The 24722-nt window shown below is 44.0% G+C and overlaps 1 protein-coding gene and 1 long non-coding RNA gene across 2 annotated transcripts; one reads left to right on the forward strand and one right to left on the reverse strand.

The window, feature by feature from the left end:
• Window positions 1–2654: 2654 nt before the first annotated feature.
• On the reverse strand, window positions 2655–13593 carry LOC108492878. Its single transcript, XR_001873270.1, has 6 exons — window positions 13293–13593; window positions 9386–9477; window positions 8736–8803; window positions 7491–7708; window positions 4399–4661; window positions 2655–2962 (listed from the first exon to the last, which is right to left on the reverse strand). It is a non-coding gene; the product is annotated as an uncharacterized LOC108492878 (long non-coding RNA).
• On the forward strand, window positions 12943–24312 carry LOC108492876 (methylcrotonoyl-CoA carboxylase beta chain, mitochondrial-like). Its single transcript, XM_017805703.1, has 13 exons — window positions 12943–13011; window positions 13578–13857; window positions 15862–16058; window positions 16935–17113; window positions 17817–17897; window positions 18847–19025; window positions 19752–19944; window positions 20930–21021; window positions 21209–21365; window positions 22128–22250; window positions 22656–22801; window positions 23099–23180; window positions 24111–24312. The coding sequence occupies exons 2-13, from the start codon at window positions 13589–13591 to the stop codon at window positions 24192–24194; spliced, it is 1782 nt and encodes a 593-aa protein (XP_017661192.1). The 5' UTR covers window positions 12943–13011; window positions 13578–13588; the 3' UTR covers window positions 24195–24312.
• Window positions 24313–24722: the final 410 nt, after the last annotated feature.

Consider the following 24722-nt stretch of genomic DNA (forward strand, 5'->3'; position numbering starts at 1 on the left):
GTTTGCTCCAGACAGAATAATCCCAGTCCCCCTCTCCCAGAGCTATTGCTGAGGACTCGCATCCTCCAGGTTCCTCCTCAGCGGCCCTGCAGACAGTATGGCAGATGGACTCAGACAGAGTTCTTCACTGAGTCAAGAAGCTTTGCTTATTCTGTGTGTACTTGAAGATAAATCCAGCAGAAATTTTGCAGAAGGACTGGGGCATGACCTGTTCTGAGCCAGCAGGAAGCGAATGCCGTGTACATTTCCCATGGCAGGACTATTTCTAGCAACACTCTCCCAGCTATTGATCACAAGTCCAATGTTGTGAATAACGTTCTGATCTGGAGTCTGTCTGGAACTGCTATTTTTATAGATGTAGCAACTTATTTTGGATTCAGTTATTTAGAAAAACAGCAGCCAAACTTCCGACACGTGCTTAATCAAATTATTTGAATATGTATATATAAAGTCAAGTTACATCATTGTATGGTTTCTGGGAGTTTGTTACTGCCTCAGAGTGATCAGTTGATTAGAATGTGCAATGAGAAGTGATCGAGGCCAGCTTGGACGGGACCTGGAGCAACCTGGTCTAGTGGAAGGTGTCCCTGCCAGTGGCAGGGGGTGGAATGAGATGGGCTTTAAAGTCCCTCCCAACCCAAACCATTCCAGGATTCTGTGATTCTGTGACAACTGCTGTTCATGCAGCAGGAAGCAAGAACTGGTCATGGACCAGGACTCCATATGATAGAAAATTCACAGAAAAAAATGTCCCTTCTTGTGCAGTGACAGTTCTAATGAATTTTGCTTTCCTGTCCAGCTATATTCACTCCTGGTGACACTCTATGGTTCAGCACAGTGTCATTAAATCTTCTCAAATCAAACTCAGCACTAATCTTTAACCCAAACTTCTCATTTATACCACATGTGATGTGTGCAAAAGAAATAGGAATAAGGGTATTTGTTTCTTTAGATACATTTTTAATGCTACGACATTTAGTCATAGGCTTCTTCTCCTGAGACTGTTTCCAATACCCCTCTCGGTCAACAGGAAGAAGGGAAATGAATGTCTACAGTGGACGTTCATCATTTTTAAAAGAGAACTGTCATTAAGACAGACCCCTGCCAAGATAGCTGACATTTAATGTACTTAAGATTCATAAAACTTTCATAAGGAAAGAGATACGATAAGAGGTCTGTCAGACAAGGAGAAATCAGAACCTCCTGGCCCATTTGCACCCTCAGTTATGTTTCTGGGGTTGTTACAGCTCTGGTCCCTCACTCTGCACCAGCACCTGAGTTTGAAAGCCTGTTCAGTTTTAACTGACCTGCTGCCTGTTCAATTTTGGAACATGGTGGGAGGTTCAGGGTGAAGTTACAGGAGCTGATCTGATACATGTCTGATCTTTACAGGGAAAGGAACCATTACTTCTCCTCCTCCACACATTCCTGAAGCTTATCATGTGCTGGCTCTGATGCTTGTTGGGCCCCTTCAGCTACAAACCAAGCAGAAAACACACATTTATCTCACACAGCTAATAGGTCCTTGCCACCTTCCACCAGACCAGGCTGCTCCAAGCCCCATCCAACCCAGCCTCGGACACTTCCAGGGATGGGGCAGCCACAGCTTCTCTGGGCAACTTGTGCCAGGGCCTCACCACCCTTGCAGGGAAGGATTTTTGTCTAATATCTAATCCAACATGCAGCTCTCCTGCCAGCTAAGGGTAGTCAGTGCTGCAAAGAGATTAAAATACCTTCAACCAAAATACTTTAAACAGGGGTTCAAATCCTGATTTTGGTTCCTTGTAAGACAGACATAGACACAGCTCTAGGATGGGAACATGCTGTGAGCAGTCCTGATGAGGTTATGAGGAATTTGTACTGCTCCCACCTCAGAACACATCACAAAGTCTAAACTCCACATTTTCAGCCCCTCTGTTCCTGTGCTTTGGCAAAGAACAGGAACGTGACTTTAAAGCAGCTTTTCTATTCCTATGTGCTGTGCCATACAAGGGTGTGAGGCTGCTGGAATTACACTTAAGCCTGAGGCACAAGAGACTGCAGGGTTTTCTGGATACCTCTGCTCCTGTAACCAGCAGTGCAGGACTGTCACAAATGCCTTACATGAACTTTGTTGGACTGAGAAAGCTTCTGGCACAATTGGTATTCTCCAGTGGTGGTTCCCACCCAATGCAAAACCCAGATGGTTTTGATTACAGGACGCCTTGTTTGTGCCAGAGGTCTGGAACCTCCATCCCCTGCCCTCAGGAATGGGACTTGAGCAGGGCAGGTCCCCAGCACACCATGGGCTGGGAGATCCATGTGGCCTCAGGCATCAAGCAGTGCTGAGTAGGGAAAATGCTCCCAGCAGGCAGAGCCTTTAGAGGAATGGAGGAGAAAGAAAAAGCACAATAAGTGTTGCCTCTGCCCGTGGTTTTAACAATGCAGGGATCTCTGATTGTTCCTCAAAACCATCACAAACAGCCCCCCTAGACTCATGCCAAGGGCTGCAGAGGGGTGATCTGACAGCCCCTGACTGCAGACTGGCTGAGCAGCCAAACCAACCTGCTCTGGTTTTTTTTTCACCATTTCTTATCAAAATACTGACCTGATACAGGGAGGCTCTTACAAAACATAATAAAGTCTGCTGCTGCCAAGGAATGATTGCTGCTAGCATTTATTTTTCCACAATTATATTCAGGGTTGTCCTTTCGAGACAGACCAGATCAAGGAGTGGTGCGTGCAGTACATCATCCCAGGATAAATCCGGGGAGGCTCTATGACTCAGGAGTGACTCACTGCTCCTCCTCTGTTCCTTCCAGACTCTTGGGGGTGTACTAATTTATTGTCAGTCTGTATCTGCAGTAAATAATTCCTCCACTGTGCAGAAGGAGTTGCATATTCTGATCATTCCTCACCTCTCCAGAGGAGTAAACAGGTGAGCAGTGTTCACCTGCACTCCGAGACCCCAGGGCTCGGTAACCTGTGCATAGAGGAAAGCAGAGAAATGGGGGAGGTATTTTTCCTTCCTTGAACAACATGTTGTCCAGGTTAATTATTTGAAACTAGATTGCTCCTACCAAACCCCCAAAATCCCAATTACTAAAGTAAGATTGACCTTTCAGAGAGTTATTTCGAAGAACTTGGATAAAATAAGATGGTATGACTCAAACAACAGTGTCTGCAACACAGTTAAGCCACACAAATTTGTTTCACTGTCAGAATCAAGTATTCTAAAAAAACAAAACCCAAGAATGATTAATCTTTTTTTCTCTTTAGCAAGACAGATTGAAGTGTCCCCGTGGAGCAAGACGGGAAGTGTTTAAACAATGCCTGCTTAGTCTCCAGCATGTCCTCACTAGTAGGAACACAAGCCTTAGGACAGAAAGTAAAAAATAACTAGAATAAGAAGTTTTTACATATGCATGTACAAGATAAATATATTCAGGAACACTGAAGAAAGCACAAAAAGATAATGAATAGCAAACAGGCCTGTTTCGTTCTTCCCAGCCAAAAAGTTCAGGAGCCTCAGGACACTGAGGATACAGCAGAAATGCACAAACCCAGGATTTTTCCAGTGGCAATGCTGATTCAAAAATCTCTTCCCCCATGTCATTCATCTCACCCCAATGCTCATTTTCCCTCCCCCCAGATTGTGTTTCATGAGACAGTTTTCAACGGCAGCAGTGGGTACAACACCTTTACATCTCCAGCTGCTCATCCCCAGCCTTGTGCCACCCTGGTACAAGGAGCTGGGTGGTAAATGTTCTGTTCTGCAAAGACTGGTGCTGAAGGGGCCATGAAATGGCCTTTTAAATCAAAGGCAGAAAGAAAAAATAGCTGCAGAGTGACAAAATAGCAATGAAATATAATTTTGGAATTATATATGTTAAAATGTAAACAAATCTTCAAATCCCAAATGTATAGAATTGTAGACTCATAGAATGGTTTGGGTAGGGAGGGACCTTAAAGCCCATACAGTCCCACCCCCTGTCAAGGGCAGGGACACTTTCCACTATCCCAGGCTGCTCCAAGCCCCATCCAACCTGGCCTTGAACATTTCCAGGGATGGAGCAGCCACAGCTTCTCTGGGCAACCCGTGCCAGCGTTACAGTAACTGAGCACTGACATCCTAAAGAAAACAGAATTCCCTATGAAAAGCCCTTTAAGAATAGCTTCCCTGTTACATCATGGAAATCTCAGTTAGAAAACTGAAGATCAGAAAAAGAACAACTCCAAAGTGGCAAGATGATGGACTGTCAAGAAATACTCCCATCCCTGGGGTCTGTGATGCTGTGGCCTAGCATTCAAAAACAGCTCAATTCTAGCTCTGTCTCAGAGAATTTGGCAACTCCAAAAAAACAGACTGAAAGTTAGAAAAGTGAGGTGTATGGAATTTGGACTCCTCCTGTGTCTAACCTGGCAGAGGGAAGCGGCACCCGAGGACCAGCTGAGGCCAGTCCGTGCCCTGGAATGCAGCTGGAGCCAAGCTGCTGGGAGCTGACAGCCCTGCTTTCATCTGGCAGTGGCCCCGCCACCAGCTGCGCCCAGCAAAGAAAGAGAGCGCAGGAATTCACAGCATTCCCCCTCGGATTAATTCCCGGCGGTCCCGCTGCGCCTGAATGAACTGGACTGGGGATTCGTAGCTCTGCTGGAGGAGATTTGCTGATTCCTCTGAGCTCCTGGGGAGAAGTGATACAGAGAGCAAATAAGCAGCGGCAGTGCCGCAGTGAGGCGATGGGCCAGGCACGGAGCCCTCCCGTCTGTCCCACCCGCTGCCCGGGGCTGTTCTCACACAGGTGAGCTCAGGAGGGACAGGAAGGGCCACGGGCTCTTCCAGCCGCAGCCTTGGTGCCACCCCAAACCCTCCGCCCTGGTGCCCTTCGTAGAAGACAGGTTCTGATCGTGCTGTGGAAAGGAAAGAAATAAAAATGCATCATTTTAAGTACTGTTATAACTGAAATTTATGTACAGACACACTGTGTAAGCTACCTGCTACACTTCCTCTTTTTTAAACATATTGGTATTTTTAGATTCAGATTTAATAATATTTTTCACGAATTTTTTTGACCTTTCCATACGTTTCTCCTGAGTTCTGTAAAATCAGAATTCAGTCCTACAGTAAGCATTCCTGCCACTCCTGCAGTTCATAATTATTACTCTGGCATTAATGAACCTGTTAATTACACCTCTGCTCTTCTGCTGAGACCAGAGGATAATGGTCAGAGACCTGAAAATGAGAGAGTTGGATTACATTTTTCAAGCTAAAAACATGACAACTGGAAATCTCTTGGAGGTTTTAGTGGAAAAATTCCCTCTGCTAAATTCTTATCTCAGCCATGGTTTCTGGGCTTTCTATAACATCTCTCTTTGAATGTCCAAAGTTCCCTGTTTGTTCCCTGGGTCACCAGTTTGGGCTGGATTTACTGGGAGGGCAAAGAGAACTGCACAGTCAGTGCCCCAGCCTCAAGTGCCACGGGAAGCTCTCAGTGACATCTGCCAGCAGCAAAACTGTTGTTCCATCTTGTTTTTCCCATATCATGGATATATTCAGCCTTACTCATAGATATTCCTCATCCAGCACCAAAACCAGCAGAAACAAAGACGAGGTGATTAAGTGATGGGCCGGGTCTGGCACCAGCAAGTTGCCATCTCCAGCTACAGAGTTCTTACTCTCACAGTCCTGATTTTACTGGATTAAAGTAACTTGTCATGACAACACTGAAATTTCCTTCCCTTTCTTTAGCACTGCTTAGCCAGTTTTCCAGAACAGCTTCTTAAAAGTACCCGGTTGCTTCCAGTTTGAAAGCCTGTGTTCATTTTTTTTACTTCATTTCTAACAATACCAGCTAAAAATGACTCCATTAGAATTGAGAACCCATTGTCAGGTCTTTTTGTCACGTTAAATGATTAAATTGTGGCCATGTAGGCTGACTGCTGAAAAAAGGATCCTGTCAGACAGAAGGGGAGAAATTCGAAGCCCTCTTTTATGCAACAGCGAGGCTGAGAGCTGCAATAGGTGACTCTAGTTCAAAAAGATTTTGAATCAAAAGACCTACCCAGTGCCTGAGGGGTTTCAAGAAGGCTTTATCCAGCTCTGTGTGTTGAGGGCTGGATTGAGCAGCCTGGAGAATCCCAGAGCCCTCCCTCTCCAGCCCAGCTGAAGGGCTCCCCTGCGGCGCCGGCGCCTGCAGTTGTTGAACAAGTGTTTCTCACACTACAGCTCAATTAAGTCAAGGACATCAGGGAGAAGGTGATCCAAGTAGCCCGGAGAGTAGAGGTAACCCACAGGAGGCTGGAGAATTCAAGCCCTTCCATCAATCTCTTAAAATATACCTTAAGACTTTGCAGGGTGTTGTGACTGATTTTTCTTTTTCATTTTTTTTTCTGCTGTCACTAATTGTTCACTGTGTTTCACAGTCAATATCATGAACCACAGACTTAATTTTTAGTGCACCAAACTAAGCTAAACATGTTACCAATAACTAAAATTATAACAAGTGTATAATATTGCAAGGGAGTACATGAAAACCAAGGATAAAACAACTCCAGTATAAAGATATGACAGAATTTTCACAAAAATATAACAATTATTAATTTTTTATCATGATTACATCTGAGCTGTAAATACTCATATAGGTGGTTACTGGCAGGACTAACATAAGCTACTTGATGTGGGTTTCCAGCCCTGATGTTTGCCAGAGATTGAAATGCTGAAGTGATTTTCCAGAACCCCATTTCTCAGTGTGGTGTGTGCACTCTGTTCTGTCACTGCAAAGTGTTAATTCACATGGTACCAATTACTGGATCTTTGACACAACAAGTAGCAGTGAGAAGAAACCCCTGTGGTTTTTATGAGAATAGTAAGTAGAAGTCAAGAAGACATTTTATGCCAAGTGGATCAGGAAAGCAGGAACTGGAGAAGGATTTTATGGTATCACTGCAGCATCTTGTCTGTGATTTTCTATGTATTGTTGTTTAATACTCAGTTCCTTGCTGAAACTTGGCACCAAAACTCAAGGTAGAAATATTCTACAAATCATGGCAGATTTCATGTAGTTCCAAGCTCAGAAATGAGGTTTTTGTCTTCAAAAATGTGTTCCACGTGTTCCATGATTTTGAGATCAAAATGTGTTCCATGATCTCAAAACAATCCACGTCTGAGGACTCTGCCATGGCAGAGAGGGAGCAAGCATGTGAGAACTGGGGGCTGGAAATGGTGAATTAGGTGCACAGGGTACGTGAAGAGAATGTACTGACCACTGCTGAAACAAATGTTGATCTTTCCTTCTTCTGAACAAAGATTTTTTTATTATAAATAAAAAAACCAGTAGAGGATTGGAGAATTCATTTCAGCACATAGGCATATATATACACATCATATATATATATATGTATCTCCATGCTTTTTATCTTGCAACAGGGTGATTAAAGATCTAATTTGTCTTCTAATTAGGCCTTTTTAATGGTTAAATCTTCAACACTGTAAACAGGAATGAATAGACCTTTACCTGGATGCACACAACCGTTGGCATCCAGCTCCTTCCAAAGCTGATGGTTCTGTATGCCCAGGGATCACAAAGATGGCCTGGGTTGGAAGGAATCTTGAAGATCATAATCATCATCCAGGATGGCTCAGGCTGCCTGGAGGCTGCTGGATAAGGAGGTGTCCGAGTCACCATAAGGAGCATAAGGTTCTTCAAGTAGATTTAGTGTATCCACCAAGAACCTGGAAAAGTGCAAAAGACAGGACAAAAGACTACTTCCAGGGCTTTTCTTCCTCTTTTTGGTACTATATCACTCTGGCATCTTTATGTGGCAAGCAAATCACAGTATATAGTGTTTTTATCCTTTCATATATTACATGGTTGCAAAAATTGCTGACAGAAACTGCCAACACACTGCACTAATAACTATAATACTGTTTCACTGGCATAAATGTCTTTTTGCTTTAACCCAGACCATCTGCTTTAGGGGCTTTTGATGATGCAATTACACTGATATTTACAGCAAAGGAAAATTTTCTGGTATGACCTCAGAGTGGGGGATCCAATTCTAAGGGGATATGTAAGAAGAAGGGGGGTATGTTAAACTAGCAACTGGTTGAGAGTCTAAAGGAGACAAGACAGGCATGAGGAAGGTGTGGAGATGCAAATTTGGAAATACACATTTAGCCTCAATTCCTCTTTCAAGTAACATTTTCCTGAGAGCAGGAAACAAACACGTCACATCCCCCCAACGTGCTGTGCGTAACAGCAGCTCCTACAGCATCGATAGTGTATTTACTCAGTGATTCATCCCCTCCCTCCATGTGTTTATCTGACTGCCCTGACCACATCCACTCCCCAATTACTAGCTAGCAATGGCCTTACAAAACCATGTTCAAGGCACTCCAAACAGTCGGACACAGGCTGAGGCTTTGGTGTCACCACTCAGTGCAAAGCGCTCGCACAGGGGAATAAATCCATCAGCACTTTCCTAGAATCATCCACCAGGGTTTGCAACTGAATCTGCAGATCCTCTAACCTACAAAAAGCTTTCTGATGACTTCAGAAGACTCTTGGTTAGGCCTTTTAAACAGAGGAAGAAACAGATCTTCACACAGTTGTTGCATATTGCAGCTGTACAAGTTTTTCAGCAGCCACTCAGTGATTGCACCGACCTGTACAGGTAAAACCAACAGGTGATCTGGCTCTGCCACTTCAACCCAGGAAAGCCCAAGTTATTTTTTTTCTCATTTGGGTATCACCAGTTACCTGCATTCTTAGAATGGAATTCTGTTCTCTTCAGCTTGTAGCAGTGCAATTCAGGACAGACTCTGGCCCTGCAACAGGGAATTGTACACACTATTAATTATGTACGCACTATTAATTATCTCTTAACCAGAAGATAGTTCTGCTCTTTTTGTTCTGTGCATTTTTTGCAGGAGTAAGACAAACCAGAAACTCCCATTTTTCAGTAATGTAAGCAAGTGTACACACTCTCTGTCTTCTCCAAATCAGCTGTGTTTCCACGATTGGAATTATTATGCAATTATACATGGGTTTGTCAGGTCTTTGTGGCAACAGACTGGGAACCTGGGAAGGCTAAACTACAGGTAAAAAATACTGTGATACTATGTTAAATGGTGTGAAAAATAAATGTGGATAAGGGTTTGACTCTAATAGGTATTTTTATAGGTGTTGTAATACATCTGCTGTCTCATACAGCTGTACTTGAAGACATGTGCAGAAGACTTCCATGACTCAGCTGCTCACCCTCATCTTTTGGCACAGTTTGCGAAGGCCTACCTGGCTCTGCACCTCTCTCTGTGTGGGGATTTATAAAACTTTAAGCCATCCAAAATAAGAAGCTAAATTGTATGGGAGCATCTGATACATCCTCAGTGGAAATTAAATTTACTTACTGAGGATCAGGCTCCCAACTTCTCTTGCATTTGATCTCCCATCTTCCAACTGATTCATTTAATTCCTCACGTTCTCTTATATTTTCCTGCAACTAAAATAAACTTCTTACTATTTCATATCAAATGCAGTTCAGCACACCTCACAAGGCTGAGCTTTTCCTTTGGAATAGATGCAAACACACCAAGTGGAAGTTACTTCATTATCAAATTTGTTTTGAATCTATTAAATCTATTTTAGAATGATGTAAGCCCTGAAAATGCAGTGGGACTGTCTGAGTCTGTTAGCACTTCTAAGTAAAGAAACAAAACCTGTTTTAATTTAGCCCAATTTCCAGGCCCCCATTGTCAGAACACCACTAAAAGCTTTTTGGGTATTAAAAAACAAAATCTAAATAAGAAAGAGAAGCTCCACAAGGAGGAGGGCTTTGTGGGAACCTTCCTGCCTTTGGTCTGACAATCCAGAAAGTGTGTTCTGGTTTCCCCCAGCATCCGGTGCACTCCAGCAAGTTTCTAAATCCAGCTGAGTTCAAACTTCCCTCAAAGCTTCGGTGTTCCTTAAATGGCACATTTCAGCTTTGCTGGCAGAGCTGCAGCTCATGGTAAAGGAAGCCACCACCACATTAGCATTTTCCCTAAATGCTGCTCTATATATTCTCAATGCTCAGCTCGAAAGTCACTAAAATAAGCTCCTAAAATAACAACTTCAAACACTTGCACACGGCTGCAGCCTCTCAGAAGGGCTGTTTTTTCCTCCCTCACTCGATTCCCCCTTAGTGTTTGTTAAACAAAGGATGCTCCATGCCATAGCAAGAGAGAAAGGCTGATCCCAGTTTAAGGACTAAAATAAGTCAATTAGGATCTGTTGGCTTTTAATTAGAGGATTTGTTATTTATACCAAGCTGTCTCCCAGTACAAACTGGTGGCTGATACCTTCTGTCTGTGATAAGCATCCACTCACATATATATGGGGGCTGAAATGCAGGGAAAAGCGTTTCTTTATCCTTTAATCTGTGCAAAGAGCATCCAGCTTTCATGAGAATGAAATTAAATTACTCATTTAAGACTGAGTAAAAGGCACCTGAGTTAAATACAGCAAATCCTGCCTGTGAACACTGATTCTATCTACTGGAAAACCTGTACAATAATAAAGAATCACAGAATCATTTAGGCTGGAAAAGAGATTTGAGATCATCAAGTCTAACTGTTAACCCAGCACTGCCAAGGCCACCACAATATAAGCAATAAAAAATTAACTGCAAGAGGTATTTAAAAAAAAAAAATCTTCAAATTAAAATCACATGAGATGGAATTGCCACACAACACTAGCAGTTTAGAGACAGTGTCTCTTATGGAAGCCACATACTTAATTATGGAAAATGAAATAAGAACTGTGAAAATTATAATGGAACAGGAGTCACTGATACATCCACAGAACTGAGTAGGAAAAAATCTTACTAATTCATGAAATGATATATGGGTCAGCTTTAAAAAAAAGCCCAGAAATAACAGGAAGCCCAAATCTCACTTGGAATACATATCCAAGCATTTGCACCTGCAATTCCTTCTCCAGCAAGCCGAACACGAGCATGCAGCATTTTCACAGCTACCAACACCTCTTTGAAATTCACACCTCCTCAAATATATTCTGCTGCTTTACATGGATTTCTGTCACCACTCTTTCCTTCCCCATTATCACCTGCACCACACAGAGCACAAAAATTCACATTAAATCCCATGGGAAATGCAAGATCTATGCAAATCTGCATAATTACTTCTGTCTCTCCTCTTCAGCTGTTCACAAGTTTCTCAAACTGTTGAGAGAAAAGAGTCCTGACTACACCAGGGAAGGAGGGAAGATGTGAACTAAAATGAGCAACAACCCAAGGCACAAATGCCCCAAACCAGCCCAAATGATGCAGCAGCTGCTGAATTCATCCATGGGTTCCATCAGGAACTTCTCATGGCTGCATCAGTGCCACAACACGTGTCCAGATTAGTGTGCTTGTTAATAGTTTCATTATTCAGTTGAGAGGAGGCCACGGAGCTGTTCTCAGGGCTGGAGCCCCTCTGCTCTGGAGACAGGCTGGGAGAGCTGGGGGTGTTCACCTGGAGAAGAAAAGGCTCCAGGGAGACCTTAGAGCCCTTCCAGTGCCTAAAGGGGCTCCAAGAGAGCTGGAGAGGGACTTTGGACAAGGGCCTGCAGGGGCAGGACAAGGGGGAATGGCTTCCCACTGCCAGAGGGCAGGCTTAGATGGGATATTGGGAAGGAATTCTTCCATGTGATGATGGTGAGGCCCTGGCACAGGTTGCCCAGAGAAGCTGTGGCTGCCCCATCCCTGGAAATGTCCAAGGCCAGGCTGGATGGGGCTTGGAGCAACCTGGGATAATGGAAGGTGTCCCTGCCCATGGCAGGGAGTGGAATGAGGTGCGCTGGTCCCTTCCAACACAAACCAGTCTGGGATTCTGTGATTACTGGTAACAAACGCCCACCACTTGCCTCGTTTTGACTGGTCCAGAATTAATGAGCATTTTAGGAAAATGCAAATCAGATCTGAGATCCTATTTTTTTAAAGAGATTATTTACATGTGCAGACATGCCACTTCAGACCTTGCCTGACCCTCTGCAGTGTCTATGTTATCCTTGAGTGCTACATTTTCTCTGACAGAGGATCTCTGCTCCATGCTCCCTGGGCTCTCCCCAGGTCCAGCACAGACCTTCATCTCCCTGTCACAGGGTTTGGGACAGCAGGAGGGACTCTGGCACTTCCCAAGGGACAGCTGAAGCCACCCAAGGCAGTGATGTCACTTCCCACAGCTCCATCTGCATTGAGTTTCTGATACAAGGGAGCACAACACCAGACTGTCCTGTCTGCTCTAACTGTGGAAGGACAAAAAAATATATTTTTAATTAGAATAGCTCAGCAAATCTTAATTATTATCCTCAAGATTTTTTAATAACATATATAACTTATTTACCTACAAATTCCAGGCTATGCTGGATACTTTCACTCACGAACATATTAGTCATCACTTAATTATCACAACCCAGCCTTATTAATATGTATAATATGGATAAAGAGCTCTCTGGCAGGGATGCATTTTAATGAAGGCGCTGAAAGGCAACACACAGTAATTTCTAGAAGGTTATGACATGACTGACAGTAGCAAACTGAAGCAGCCCAGGGATGGGATGGGGTATGGAAGGAGAAAAATAAAACAAACTAGTTTTAATATTTTAATGATAAATTTGATTGGAGAGAGGACACCCAGGGAACAGGACACTGGGGGCACAGGACACCCGGGCAAAGGACACACATGGCACAGGACAGTGGGCACAGGACACCTGAGTACAGGACACCTGGGACGCAGGGCACACGACACACATGGCACAGGAAACCCAGGGAACAGGATTCTTGGGACAAGGGACACCTAGGGGACAGGACACCTAAGGAATGGGACAACCAGGGGTCAGGACACGTGTGGCACAGGACACACGGGGCACGGGACACTCGGGGCTGAGGATACCAAGGACACAGGGCACACATGGCACAGGACACCCGGGGCACGGACACCGGGGCGGGCCGCTCCGCGGAGCCGCCCCGTGAGGCGGGCCCGGACAGGACGGGGTAAGTCAGGGACGGTGGGACGGATACGGCCGGGCCGCGGCGGGCGCGGAGCGGAGCCAGCGGCGGGCAGAGGGCCAGGCCGGGCCGGGGGGCCCCGCCGGAGGGGCCGCAGCCCCGCGCTCCCTGCCCGGCACGGCCCCGGCCCTGGCCCCGCCGCGTTCCGCAGGCCCGGCGGGGCCCGCCCGGCCCGGGGGCGCAGGGGGAGCCGCGGCATCCCCTCACGACCTCCACGGGAACAGGAGGTGTCCCTTTACGACCCCCTTGGCGGGGCAGGAACTTACGGTGTCTCCTCACGACCCCCGTGGAAGGGCGGAAAGAGGGGTGTCCCCTCACGACCGACTGGAGTCAGGATGTCGCCTCACGACCCTCGGAGAAGGGAGGGAACAGTGGCTGTCCCTTCACGGTCCCCGTCTATCAGGGGGTGTCCCCGCAGGGCCCACATGGCAGGGCAGGCACCGGGGCTGTCCCCTCACGGCCCCCCCTGAGGCGAGGGGGCCGCATTGTCCCTGAGCCGAGAGAATCCACGCTGTAATTCCCGTCACTAAGCGCTGTTTGTTGTCTCCCAGCTCTCGGGACCATGTGGAGCACGGCCCCTCTGTGCGCCCTGGGCAGGAGCCGCCCCGGGCCCTCCCTGACCCGCCTGCTCCAGAGGGAATATCGGGAGCTCCTGGTGCATGGCCAGGGCTGGGGAAGGACACACCACCTGCCCCCACGCCGATTTGTGAGTAATAAGTCAAAATACAGGCGGCACCCCCGAACGTACCCAGTTCTGGACGGACGTGTCCTCGCTGTGCACCGACATGTGTTCGAACAGAATTTAAGGAACAGCGAGGCTGTGGTTAAAAGGTAATAAACCGGTTTTGTGGGGGTTTAAAAGTGTTGCTGCTTGTAGCACGGTGTGAGAATTACTTACAGGCATTTCAACATATGGACAGTGGTTGCCCCATCCTTGGAAGTGTTCAAGGCCTGGTTGGACGGGGCTTGGAGCAACCTGGGATAGTGGAAGGTGTCCGTGCCCATGGCAGGGGTTAGAATGGGATGATCTTTAAGGTCCCTCCTAACCTAACCCGTTTGTGAAATGTTGACTGAAATATCCAAATCGAAGTGCAAACTGTATTTAACATAGTGCCATGTGTTGTTTTGCATATATTGCTAAGAAGTATTTTTTTTAGACCTTCATAACATTTGTTTCGTGTTGGATTTTGAATGCAAAGACATAAATGGTGACTCACACACTCCTGACAGAGTAGGAGACAGTTACTGCAGTCAGTCGTGATTCAGTGATAAAAGCAGGAAAATGCATTTTATGTATTAGTCCTGAAAGATCAGATGGCAAAAATGCAAAGGCCTTTGTTCAGGGAGTGATCCATGAGCTGGAAGGAAAGCTACAGAAAACACACTGTGCCCTCCTGTGGTGGCATTTAGGACTTTATCAAAATCCTTAGCTTTTTCCTTCAGAGCTTTTCCGACCTCCACGGTCTGCAGGGAGCCACGCTAAGATAATGGAGTCACACACGGAGTGCTGTGTGAGTAGTTGTGTCAAACAGCATTTATAGTTAAAGATGATGCATCTGGGGGAAAAACGTTGTGCTTGAAATAAAGGAAAAACCTGGTTTATTTAAGACCAAAATTATTTGAGATACCACATTTGTTTACAGTTTATTCAGTTCTTTATCTAAACTTGAGGCTTCCCTGACAATAACATTTGGTAATCACTTCCTTCCACTGCAATGTTCACTACTGTTACTGTATCTTCCATGCAGTAGAGTGTGCATTTCTTCTAGATTTAGTAATTTATTCTACTTATCAGTTAATGATTTTTGTCAGATAAACTATTTAAAGGGAGTTGACAGAGGAAGCCTTTGTTTGGCTTCTTCCCTAGAGTAGTTAGAAATGGAGATTCATGCTGAGATAGGATGAGCACATTGTTAGACTTATTTTTATATATTATATTATTGCCTTTATTAGACAGTTTTTGAATAAGGAAAGTAAAATGCTTGCTTTACATAACAGATCTTCGCTTTTTATTACACTTTGTAAGAAAAAACAATCCAAAAATGTGAGTTCATCTTCTTTCTCTTGCCATTTATATGAAAACTGTGCAATATATTTTACTATGTTCAGTCTACTCAAAGGTAACTTATAATGAATCATAGAGTCATCAAATGGTTTGGGTTGGGAGGGGTCTTAAATCCCATCTCGTTCCACTCCCTGCAGGGACACGTGGCACTATCCCAGGTTGCTCCAAGCCCATCCAACCTGGCCTTGGACACTTCCAGGGATGGGGCAGCCACAGCTGCTCTGGGCAACCCATGCCAGGGCCTCACCACCCTCACAGCCAAGAATTCCTTCCCAGTATCCCATCTGACCCTGCCCTTTGTCAGTGGGAAGACATTCCCCCTTGTCCTGTCCCTGCAGGCCCTTGTCCCAAGTCCCTCTCCAGCTCTCTTGGAGCCCCTTTAGGCACTGGAAGGGGCTCTAAGCTCTCCCTGGAGCCTTCTCTTCTCCAGGTGAACACCCCCAGCTCTCCCAGCCTGTCTCCAGAGCAGAGGGGCTCCAGCCCTGGAAGCATCTCCATGGCCTTCTCTAGATGGGACATGTTGAGCTTCTCATCCACCAACACCCCAAGTCTTCTCCCCAAGGCTGCTCCCGATCCATTCCTCGCTAAGCCTGGATTTGTGCTCGGGATTGCCCAGACCCGGGGCAGCACCTGCTCTTGGCCTTGTTGAAGTTCCCCCAGGCCCACGTCTGCATCCTGTTGAGATACCTCTGGATGCCATCCCTCCCCTCCAGCGTGACCGCACCACACAGCTTTGTTTCCATTAACTGAAACTTTGTTTCTTCCATTAGATACTTGGAATTGTTGGAGAGGGTGAGGAAAGGAGGGGGAGAAAACGCCATCCTGCGCCACACTCAGCGCAATAAGAAGCTGTTTGTTCGGGAGCGCCTGAAGCTGCTGCTGGATGATGAGTCTTTCCTGGAGCTGTCCCCTCTGGCAGGGCTCAACATGCCCTATGGGGATGTCCCTGCTGCTGGATGCCTCACTGGTAATGGAAAATGGAATGGCAAAGGAAAAAGGAAAGGAAAAAGGGTGCATGTCATAAGTTTTATGGAATATTTTAGTATCTGTGCATTCCTAGGAAAGGTGAACATCAGTTCTATCCAGGAGCAGCTCCCAACAGGGAAGAGTTCAGCCCTGCTGTATTATTATTATGTGATTTTTGGGGGGGAAATCTGAGAGAAACCTTTTTTTAAAAAGTCTTTTATTTCTTCCAGTTTTAATAATTTATTCTACTTACCAGTTATTGATTTTTGTCTCAAAAAATTTAGGGTGATGTATAAAATCAGCTGTTGCCTGTTGAAGGAGAGGGTACAAAGTAAATGTGAGACACAGGAGCTGTGGTTTTTATTTTGTAGTGTTTTTCTAATCGTAGACAATTGCATTGTCTGTGCAAACATTGTCTTTTTAAACTGGAACCACTCTTCAAAATTAATTTCAAAATGAAAAAAAAACACTCTTCAAAATTCCTTTTTAAAAAGAATTTAAAAGAACAGAGTATGAAGTCCTTCTTTTATTACAGATTGTTACCTTTTTCGGTTTTATAGGGGTAACTTTTAATTGCCTCCCCTTTTTTATCTCAAGGGTTGGGAGTCAAAGTTTTTCTCTTTCATTGTCACCAGGAGTACGTAAGTTTATTTGAAGTTCTGTCTTCTGTCATTTGGATTACTTTTTTAATGTCATGGTTATTCCAGAGAAGAGGGATAGATTTCTTTCCTTTGTGGTATTTTCAAGTTGATTTGGATCTTCTTGAGACAGTATTACTGAAAAAAACCTCTTGGCTGTAATTTGGCCCCCTTGTTTTGTGTGTTATTTTAAAGAGTCATGATAAGTATCTGTGGAACTGATTTGAATTGAATTACAGGAATTGGCAAAATCTGTGGAATCTGGTGTGTCTTCGTGGCAAGTGATGCCACTGTGAAAGGAGGCACTATTTACCCAATTGGAGTGAAAAAACAGTTAAGAGCCCAAGAAATTGCCATGGAGAACAGGCTGCTGTCTGTGCACCTTGTGGACAGCGGGGGAGCATTCCTACCACTGCAGGTAATGCTGGCACCACTGCAGAGGAGAAAACATCTGTGTGATTTCATCCCTTTGGCTAATCTTGCATCTACTCACAGTTTAGAAACTTGAATGAGTGTGCAGAGCTGCTTTTTTGTCTTTAATAAACCAGTACCTAGTGTGAGAGGCTTCAGAATCTATAGTTTTCTCTGTTTTATTGCCTTGTTTGTGCTAGCAATGCACCAATGTCCATGGCCTTTAAAAGTGCAGTTTTTCCAATTCTTAGTACAAAAGGAGAATTTGCACAGGTTCCTTTCCAATGGAAAAGGTCATCCTATCACAGAGGTTGTGGTTGTTCCCTCTCCACACTGAAAGCAAGCACACAGCAAAAGCTTTTATCTGACTTAAGGAGTTGTAGCAAAAACTGAATAAAAAGGGAAACTGCTGAAGGCATTTTACAGATAAAGTAGGAACATGAGCCTCCACTTCTCCATGTTTACAGTTTCAGTTTGTTTAGAATAAATTAGTTACACAAAAAATCATGAAAGACATGGGTGTATTTTTGGGATTTCACAATGGAAGAAATACCATAGTGCATGCTGTATATGAAAGGTTCAGGTGTGATTGTGAGTGAGGACCTTCCCAGGTTCAGTTACAACATATTTGGGAATGAATGGAGTGAAGAGGAGGCACCAGCTTTTATAGTTAATATTAAAATTCATTTTTTCTTTTCTCTGTACATCAGTCAGAGCTGTTTCCTGACAAACTGCACGGTGGCAGGATTTTCTACAATGAAGCAGTCATGTCTGCCATGGGAATCCCTCAGGTACAATGTCATGGGGAGGGCAAGTGAGGGTGGTCTGGGTGATCAATTGAGTTCTGAAAAAAATATTTGTTCCAATACAATTTCTAGGAACAACTCTCAAACATGCAGAAAAATTCCTAAATTTATTTGTGGGGAAGGGAGACTCAAATAGTATCAAATCATGGAATTGTTTAGGTTGTAAAAGATCTCTAAGATCACCAAGACTAACCATCAATCCAGCACCACCACCATGTTCACCACTAAACCATGTTCCCAAGTGTCATATCCACGATTTTTGAAAACTTCCAGCGATGGTGGCTCCACCACTTTCCTGAGAAGTCTGTTCCAATGCTTTAAACCCTTTCTGTGAAAAACATTTCACCAGTATCCAATCTAAACCTCCCCTGGTGCAGCTTAAGGCCGTTTCCTCTTGTCCTGTCCCTTGTTCCCTGGCAGCAGAGCCCGACCCCCACCTGGCTCCACCCTCCTGTCAGGGAGTTGCAGAGAGCAAGAAGGTCCCTCCTCAGCCTTCTTTTTCTCCAGGCTGAGCCCCCCCAGCTCCCTCAGCTGCTCCTGGTGCTCCAGACCCTTCCCCAGCTCTGTTCCCTTCCCTGGACACACTCCAGCCCCTCAATGTCTTTCTTGGTGAGAAGGGCTCAGAACTGGACACAGGACTGGAGGTGGAGCCTCCCCAGTGCCAGGTACATTATCTCACATAAGGGAACATTTCAGCCTTAAGGATCTTCTGTTTCCTGACTGACTGTGATGGAAAAACATCAAATCACTGGGTTATTTCAGGGTAAACATTGAACTCTCCAAACCAGCATTGTTGTTCCTGCTGGTTTTATATCTCCAGTTCATTGTTCCCCAAGCTGTGGTTTAGCACCTTGAGCATTTCTGGAACAACTTTGGGCTTTGGCTTTCCTTCTCCCCTCTCCAGCACTGTCTGTTGTGGTTTCTGTGCCCTCAGGTGGCTGTGGTGTGTGGCTCCTGTGTTGCTGGAGGTGCCTACGTGCCCACCATGGCTGAGGAAGCTGTGATCATAGATAAAATTGGGACGCTGTTCCTGGCTGGTCCACCACTTGTAAAAGCTGCTACAGGAGAATATGTGTCTCCTGAGGACCTTGGAGGAGCCAAACTTCACTCACAGTATGTGGAATATTCTCAAAAATAGTAGAGAATTCAGCATACTCAGCTTTACAGGAACATGGCATTGTCATTTCAGAGCAGGGCCAAAAGGGGAACCTGTGATTACACTGGTTTTCCTTCTCAGATTCAGGGGTTTTGGTTAAATCAGCCAAATGGAAGTAAAATTACATGTTGTTATGGGGTGAGGCAGAGACTGGACCAATTGGATTTGGATTCCCATTGTTCCGCATACTTCCTGAACAACTTCGGGCAAGTCAGTTCCTCTGTGCCTCAGAGGGACCAGCTCAGAAGAGAGATGCTATCACCTGTTTTCATAGTGTTTTCCAGGATACATATATTTAATTAACTACATGTCTTATGTACTTTTTATCCAGGCTGGAACCGCTTATTTTGAAACAATTCCTAATGTTTGTTTTCCATTTTCCCTTTTCAGTATTGTTTGTAACAACAGCCTCATGAAAATACATTCAAAGGTCTTTCTTTAATCCAGATAAACACAAAAGTCACAGGGAAGAACTTCTCCTTACTGTGAATTTGGGTTAGATTGCATGGAAATTTCCTTGAGCTACTGCTTTCAACTCATTCATCCAGAACAAAATCACACAGTATTCGCAGGGAGTTTGGAGAGCCACAGTACAGATTAAGGTTTTTTCCTTTGGTTTGGGCTTTCTGTCAGAGTTTACATTTCATGCATTCAATGCTAATCAATGTTGCTCTCTATCCTAGAGTCAGTGGCTGTACTGACCATTTTGCACCTTCAGAAAAGGAGGCCTATGAATGTATTCGCAATGTTATCTCTACGTTAAACTATGACCCAGTGCCAGAGGAGGGCACAGAGCACGACAGTCCCCTGTACAGCTCTGAGGAGCTCTTGGGACTGGCACCACAGGACTATAGGTGTACTCTTCCTGTCAAACTGGTAAGGGGACAGGGACTACATTCCTTCATTCCTCTGTCTGCTCTGTCTCATAGCTCCAGATTAACAGACTGCTCTCTCTTGAAGAATACGTATTTTTACCTCATCCATTGCCAGCCTGTCTTGAGTCTGCAACAAAGCAGGATGGCAAGAGTTCTGTAGAATTATAGAAAATATTTAAATTGAAATCCTACTGGAGATAAGATACATTTTAGATAGTTCTAGATTATGCCAGCTGATGCCCATCTGTTTCCATGCACTGTTGAGATGCTGTTGTGTCAGCATGGCTTGTACTGTGTTGGCTGCCTTGAGAACATGCACCCCTTTAAAGTCTGGTTTTCCCCTCCTCCTGTTTTTTGGTTTTTTTTACCCCAGGCAATCAAGACTGTCATGCAACAGAAATGCCTGACTGAAAAAACAACACGGCTCAAATTAAACTTGTTTGAGGTTAGGACAGACACTAATACTTAAGCAGAGACAATGCAGAGCTGCCCACGCTATTTTCATTGTGTTCTAGATGAGATTTAGTCTCCAAGGATGTGAATCTAGTATCTTTTCCAGTGGTAAATTCTTGCAGTTACGGGGGTTGACTGTAGAAAGCAGAGTAGCTTTGGAAACGGGTTTTAATTTTATTGGAAAAAAGCCTGAGCAATACGCAACAGAGTGTTTCTTATGCACAAAATCTGTAACTGCACATGCTGGGGTTTTTTACATTTTTATGCACATGAACAACTGTGCTTTGAAACACTGAATTTTTGAGTTGGACTTGGCTCAAAATACATGGTTGGTAATTAAACTAAACACAAATTGGATGTTTTGTGCATATTGAGTGTTTAGCAAGACACCAAAAGACCTTCTGTGTTCATTGAGGTGGATTTCTTGCACAACACAGGTCTCCTACTATTTGAACAGAGCATTTCTTTTAGCAGAATTATCCTATTTCACTTCAATTTCTGTAGTAAAGTAAAATCTGTGTGTTTCTTTGCAGATTCTGAGCCGTGTGGTGGATGGAAGCAGATTCCAGGAATTCAAGGCTAATTTTGGAACAACATTAGTAACAGGATTTGGCCATGTGGAAGGGTAAGGCTGTGAATATTCACTATCAAAATGGATGGACTCATGTGTCTGAATAGCTTTTGGATCACCATCAGGTTTTACAATATTTCAGTAATTTCTAGGGTTCAAAAGTGAAAATCATGGAATGGTTAATGTTGGAAAAGACCTCTAAGATGATCGAGTCCAACTCTCCATGTGTCTTGTTCTGTAGGCACTTGGTGGGGATTGTGGCCAACAATGGGGAGCTGGCTCACGACGCTGCTCTCAAGGGCAGCCACTTTGTCCAGCTCTGTGGCCAGCGGGGAATTCCCATCCTCTTCCTCCAAAATACTGCTCCACAGCCAGCAGAGCCAACAAGCATCTCACAGGTACGGCAGGTCTGCTTCCATATACTTAAGCAATTCCTAATTCTTCTTGTGCCTGAAGTTACCTTTTCACAGTTATTAATTGTTAGGAAAATTGTTTTTTTTTAAACCACTTTTGATGGTTTAAATCATGAAGCTTTGTAATGACTTTATTCTTAAATCTCTCCATTCTCTCTTGAATTTTAAGCAGGCCTGTATGCCTATATAAAATTATAGTGGTCAGCTGGCAATGCAGGCTGTAAAACCTATAATTTAAAGTGCTTTTTACATTGAAATACAGTTTATTGATTCTTCTGACACCACTGCACTCCAGAAAATTAGCTATTTCTCTTTTAGAAAAGTGTAGACATTAAAGTACAGTAGGTTTTGTCCTGAGCTGGGGGAAGCCTCATAGTAAAACCTCCACTGGATTCCCGGATCTGTTTCTGCAGTCTTGGTTCCTCCCAAGGTCACCAGCCCTTAGACAAAGCCTGGCACAAATGAGTTGCTCAGTGTTGGAGGCATTTGCACCTGGTTGTAATTGTTGTACTGATTTAGGTATTAAAATAAGTGCATAATGGGCTTATGAGTTAATGATATGAGTTATTTATGATATGTATGAGTTAATGATACCAGTCAGTTAATGATGCTGCATTTCTGGTGTGGAAGAAATGATCACACAGAATTGTAAATAATAAATAAATGTTTAGAAATACGAGTTTGGTGGGAGCAAAGGGGATCTAGAATAAAGTCTTAAAGGATCTAAAATGTCTCTTTTTATTCCAGGCAGAGGCTCATTCCAACAGGCTGAAAGCCCAGGCTTCCATGATGGCTGCTGTTGCTTGTGCTGCTGTTCCCAAAATCACCATCGTCATCGGGGGCTGTTACGGGAGCGACAGCTACGTCATGGTAGGGGTGGGATCAGCCCAAGGGCTTGGGACACACCTTTCACACTGTGCTAAAACTTCACAGCCCTGCAGTTTTAAAACAGTTGGTTACCTCGATCTGTCAACTGTTTTTTAAGTAAGAAATGCAGCACAGGACATGAATACTGAAAATTAAACATGTAAGAATGAAACATGTAAGTCCTTGGAGTTAAAACTCAAATACCAAAATAGCAATATTGAAGGCAGTGGGGATGGTTTTTGGTGGTTCCTACCGCTGGGTGTCTGTGCTGATACAGGAGCTGTGTCATTAATGCTTTACAAATCCAAGTGTGTTCCATTCTGCCTTGATCTTCATTGTGCCATCCCACAGATACCTTTTGTGATTGACTTCAGTGAGTTTCACTGGGCTTTTGTTTTTTCTTTGTAGTGTGGGAGATCGTTCAGTCCAAACTTTCTGTTCCTGTGGCCTAATGCAAGAGTTGCTCTTGTGGATTCAAGACATTTCTCCACAGTCCCACAAGCTGGGGACAGTGACTCTACAGATGAATCAGAGCTGAAGCAGCTGAAGACAAAGTAAGGACATTAATTGCCTACTCTTGTTCATCTTACCGAGCACCAGATCCCAAGCTAATAAAGCAAACCTGAACCTACTGAAAAATATTTTAAATTTCCATGTAATTTTATGTCTCTCTGTTAGGATCTTCTCAAGCTGGTCTGTGCTGCAGAATGGTCAGATCTGTTGTGTTATTTTCTGCATTCAGATTCATTTTAACAGCAGTACTGCATGGAACTATTTGCTTGTTTCACCTATGACTTTTTCACTGCCCTGATGTTTTCATCATGCTTTTAAGCCTGTTCTGTCCTCTCCAGGCTCGAGGAAGAAAGCAGTGCATTTTACTCCTCTGCCAGACTCTGGGATGATGGAATCATTCTACCTCAAAACACTAGAAAGGTGGGTTTTCCTTTTAGTACATCTTTTTCCCAGATCTCACAAGGATTGGCAGCAAATGTATAAGCCCCATGACTCACTCAAGATCAGCAGCATGTTGATTCCAGACCTGGGGCTCCCACTGCTCACTCCGTTATTGTGGAATTTAGCTCTGTAATTCTCATCCTTTCTTTTTCCCCATTAGTTTATCCACAAAGTTTCTGTTGAATTCTGGTTACTTGACCAGAGCATTTCCTCACTGAGCATCTCCATTGAGTTTACCCTTTGATTCTGTATCTGAATCTTTTTTTTTTCATATAATCACCCATATCTTCAACTCTCTGAAGTTCAGGCTCCTCACCATCCCCATTGTTTCCATTCTTTTGTCCTAGGATGTTGCTTTTTGCAACTTTCTCTTCTTGCTTGTAATTTGCTGTGTCCATTTGGGATGCCCCCCTGGCTTTGTATTTATTTGAAGTTGGCAGACATCTCTTCATTCTTTCTAAAAGCCACTGCCTTTGTTCTTCTATTTTTCCTTCATTAGCAATAAAAATGTTCTTTGCACTTCTGAAGTTTGTTCACATGAAGATCACAAATACTTGAAGATCTCAATCTGTCCTGGTTTCAGCTGGGGTTAAACCACAACACAACCCTTCTAAGTATGGTACATATTCATGGAACTATGTGGATTTAAAATATTTTTTGTGGAGTTTATGGGAACTTTGATAATGAGGGAGCACCAAGAAGTGTTTTTTAGTCCTAGAGCCCTGAAATTCCCTTCTCTGGGAGCTACACATGAAAAGAAAATATGTGAGAGTTGAACTGTTCATTTTAGCATGTTCAGTGCTTCACAAAAAGAAGGAACAAATAAGTGCAGAACTGGTAAGTTTTACTGATTTTTTTTTTTTTTATTAAGGTTCATTGCTTATATTGGGGTTTTTTGTTTTTAATTAGGTGATTGCCCAGTGCTTGGACATCATGGAACAGCAGAAGTACCAGGCTGTGTCTCCGTGTCGCTATCCCATCATCAGGATGTAATCTTCACCCTCAAACCAGCAGCCCTGCAGAGCCAGCGCCACCTGCCAGAACTCTTAGTGTAAAGGATTTTCTAATTCTTTGATACTATTAATAAAAATGTTTAACAATTGAAGACAAACAAGAAGGACAGATTTTAAGTCTATTAGCAGGAAGGTTTTATTTTCAACTAGAGCCTCTTTTAACATCAGCTGAAAGTTTATTTTGTGAGAAGGAAGGATAAAGCTGAGCATCTGTAGCACTCTAAGGAAGCAAAATCAGCCCAAGGGATAACAATTGCTTGATTTTTTTCATGTTCATGTTTTAGCATGAAATACAGAAATCAAGAAAATGCACTTTGGCAAAAGAAAGGAGAAAGAGCAAACACACAAGGGAGTGTGTGCAGTTTGCAGCCTTACTGAAGAACAAAACTCTACCTGCCACCAGCCCTGGGCCACCCAGTTCAGGTTCCCAAAGCAGCTGTGGAAAGGCTCCACTTGGATTGCTCTGAGGATACTAAAGCAGTGACCAGGAGGGGATTTAAATCCATAA

The sequence above is a fragment of the Lepidothrix coronata genome, unplaced genomic scaffold (genome assembly GCF_001604755.1).
Source record: "Lepidothrix coronata isolate B3197 unplaced genomic scaffold, Lepidothrix_coronata-1.0 Scaffold12, whole genome shotgun sequence".
NCBI classification, from domain to species: domain Eukaryota; kingdom Metazoa; phylum Chordata; class Aves; order Passeriformes; family Pipridae; genus Lepidothrix; species Lepidothrix coronata.

Excerpts from the sequence above, each read along its gene's own strand:
- LOC108492876 (XM_017805703.1), top strand. The coding sequence starts at position 13,589 with ATGTGGAGCACGGCCCCTCTGTGCGCCCTGGGCAGGAGCCGCCCCGGG. Across the intron at positions 19,945-20,929 it reads GTACTCTTCCTGTCAAACTG|ATTCTGAGCCGTGTGGTGGA; the intron begins GTAAGGGGACAG and ends GTTTCTTTGCAG. Across the intron at positions 21,366-22,127 it reads AGCCAACAAGCATCTCACAG|GCAGAGGCTCATTCCAACAG; the intron begins GTACGGCAGGTC and ends TTTTTATTCCAG.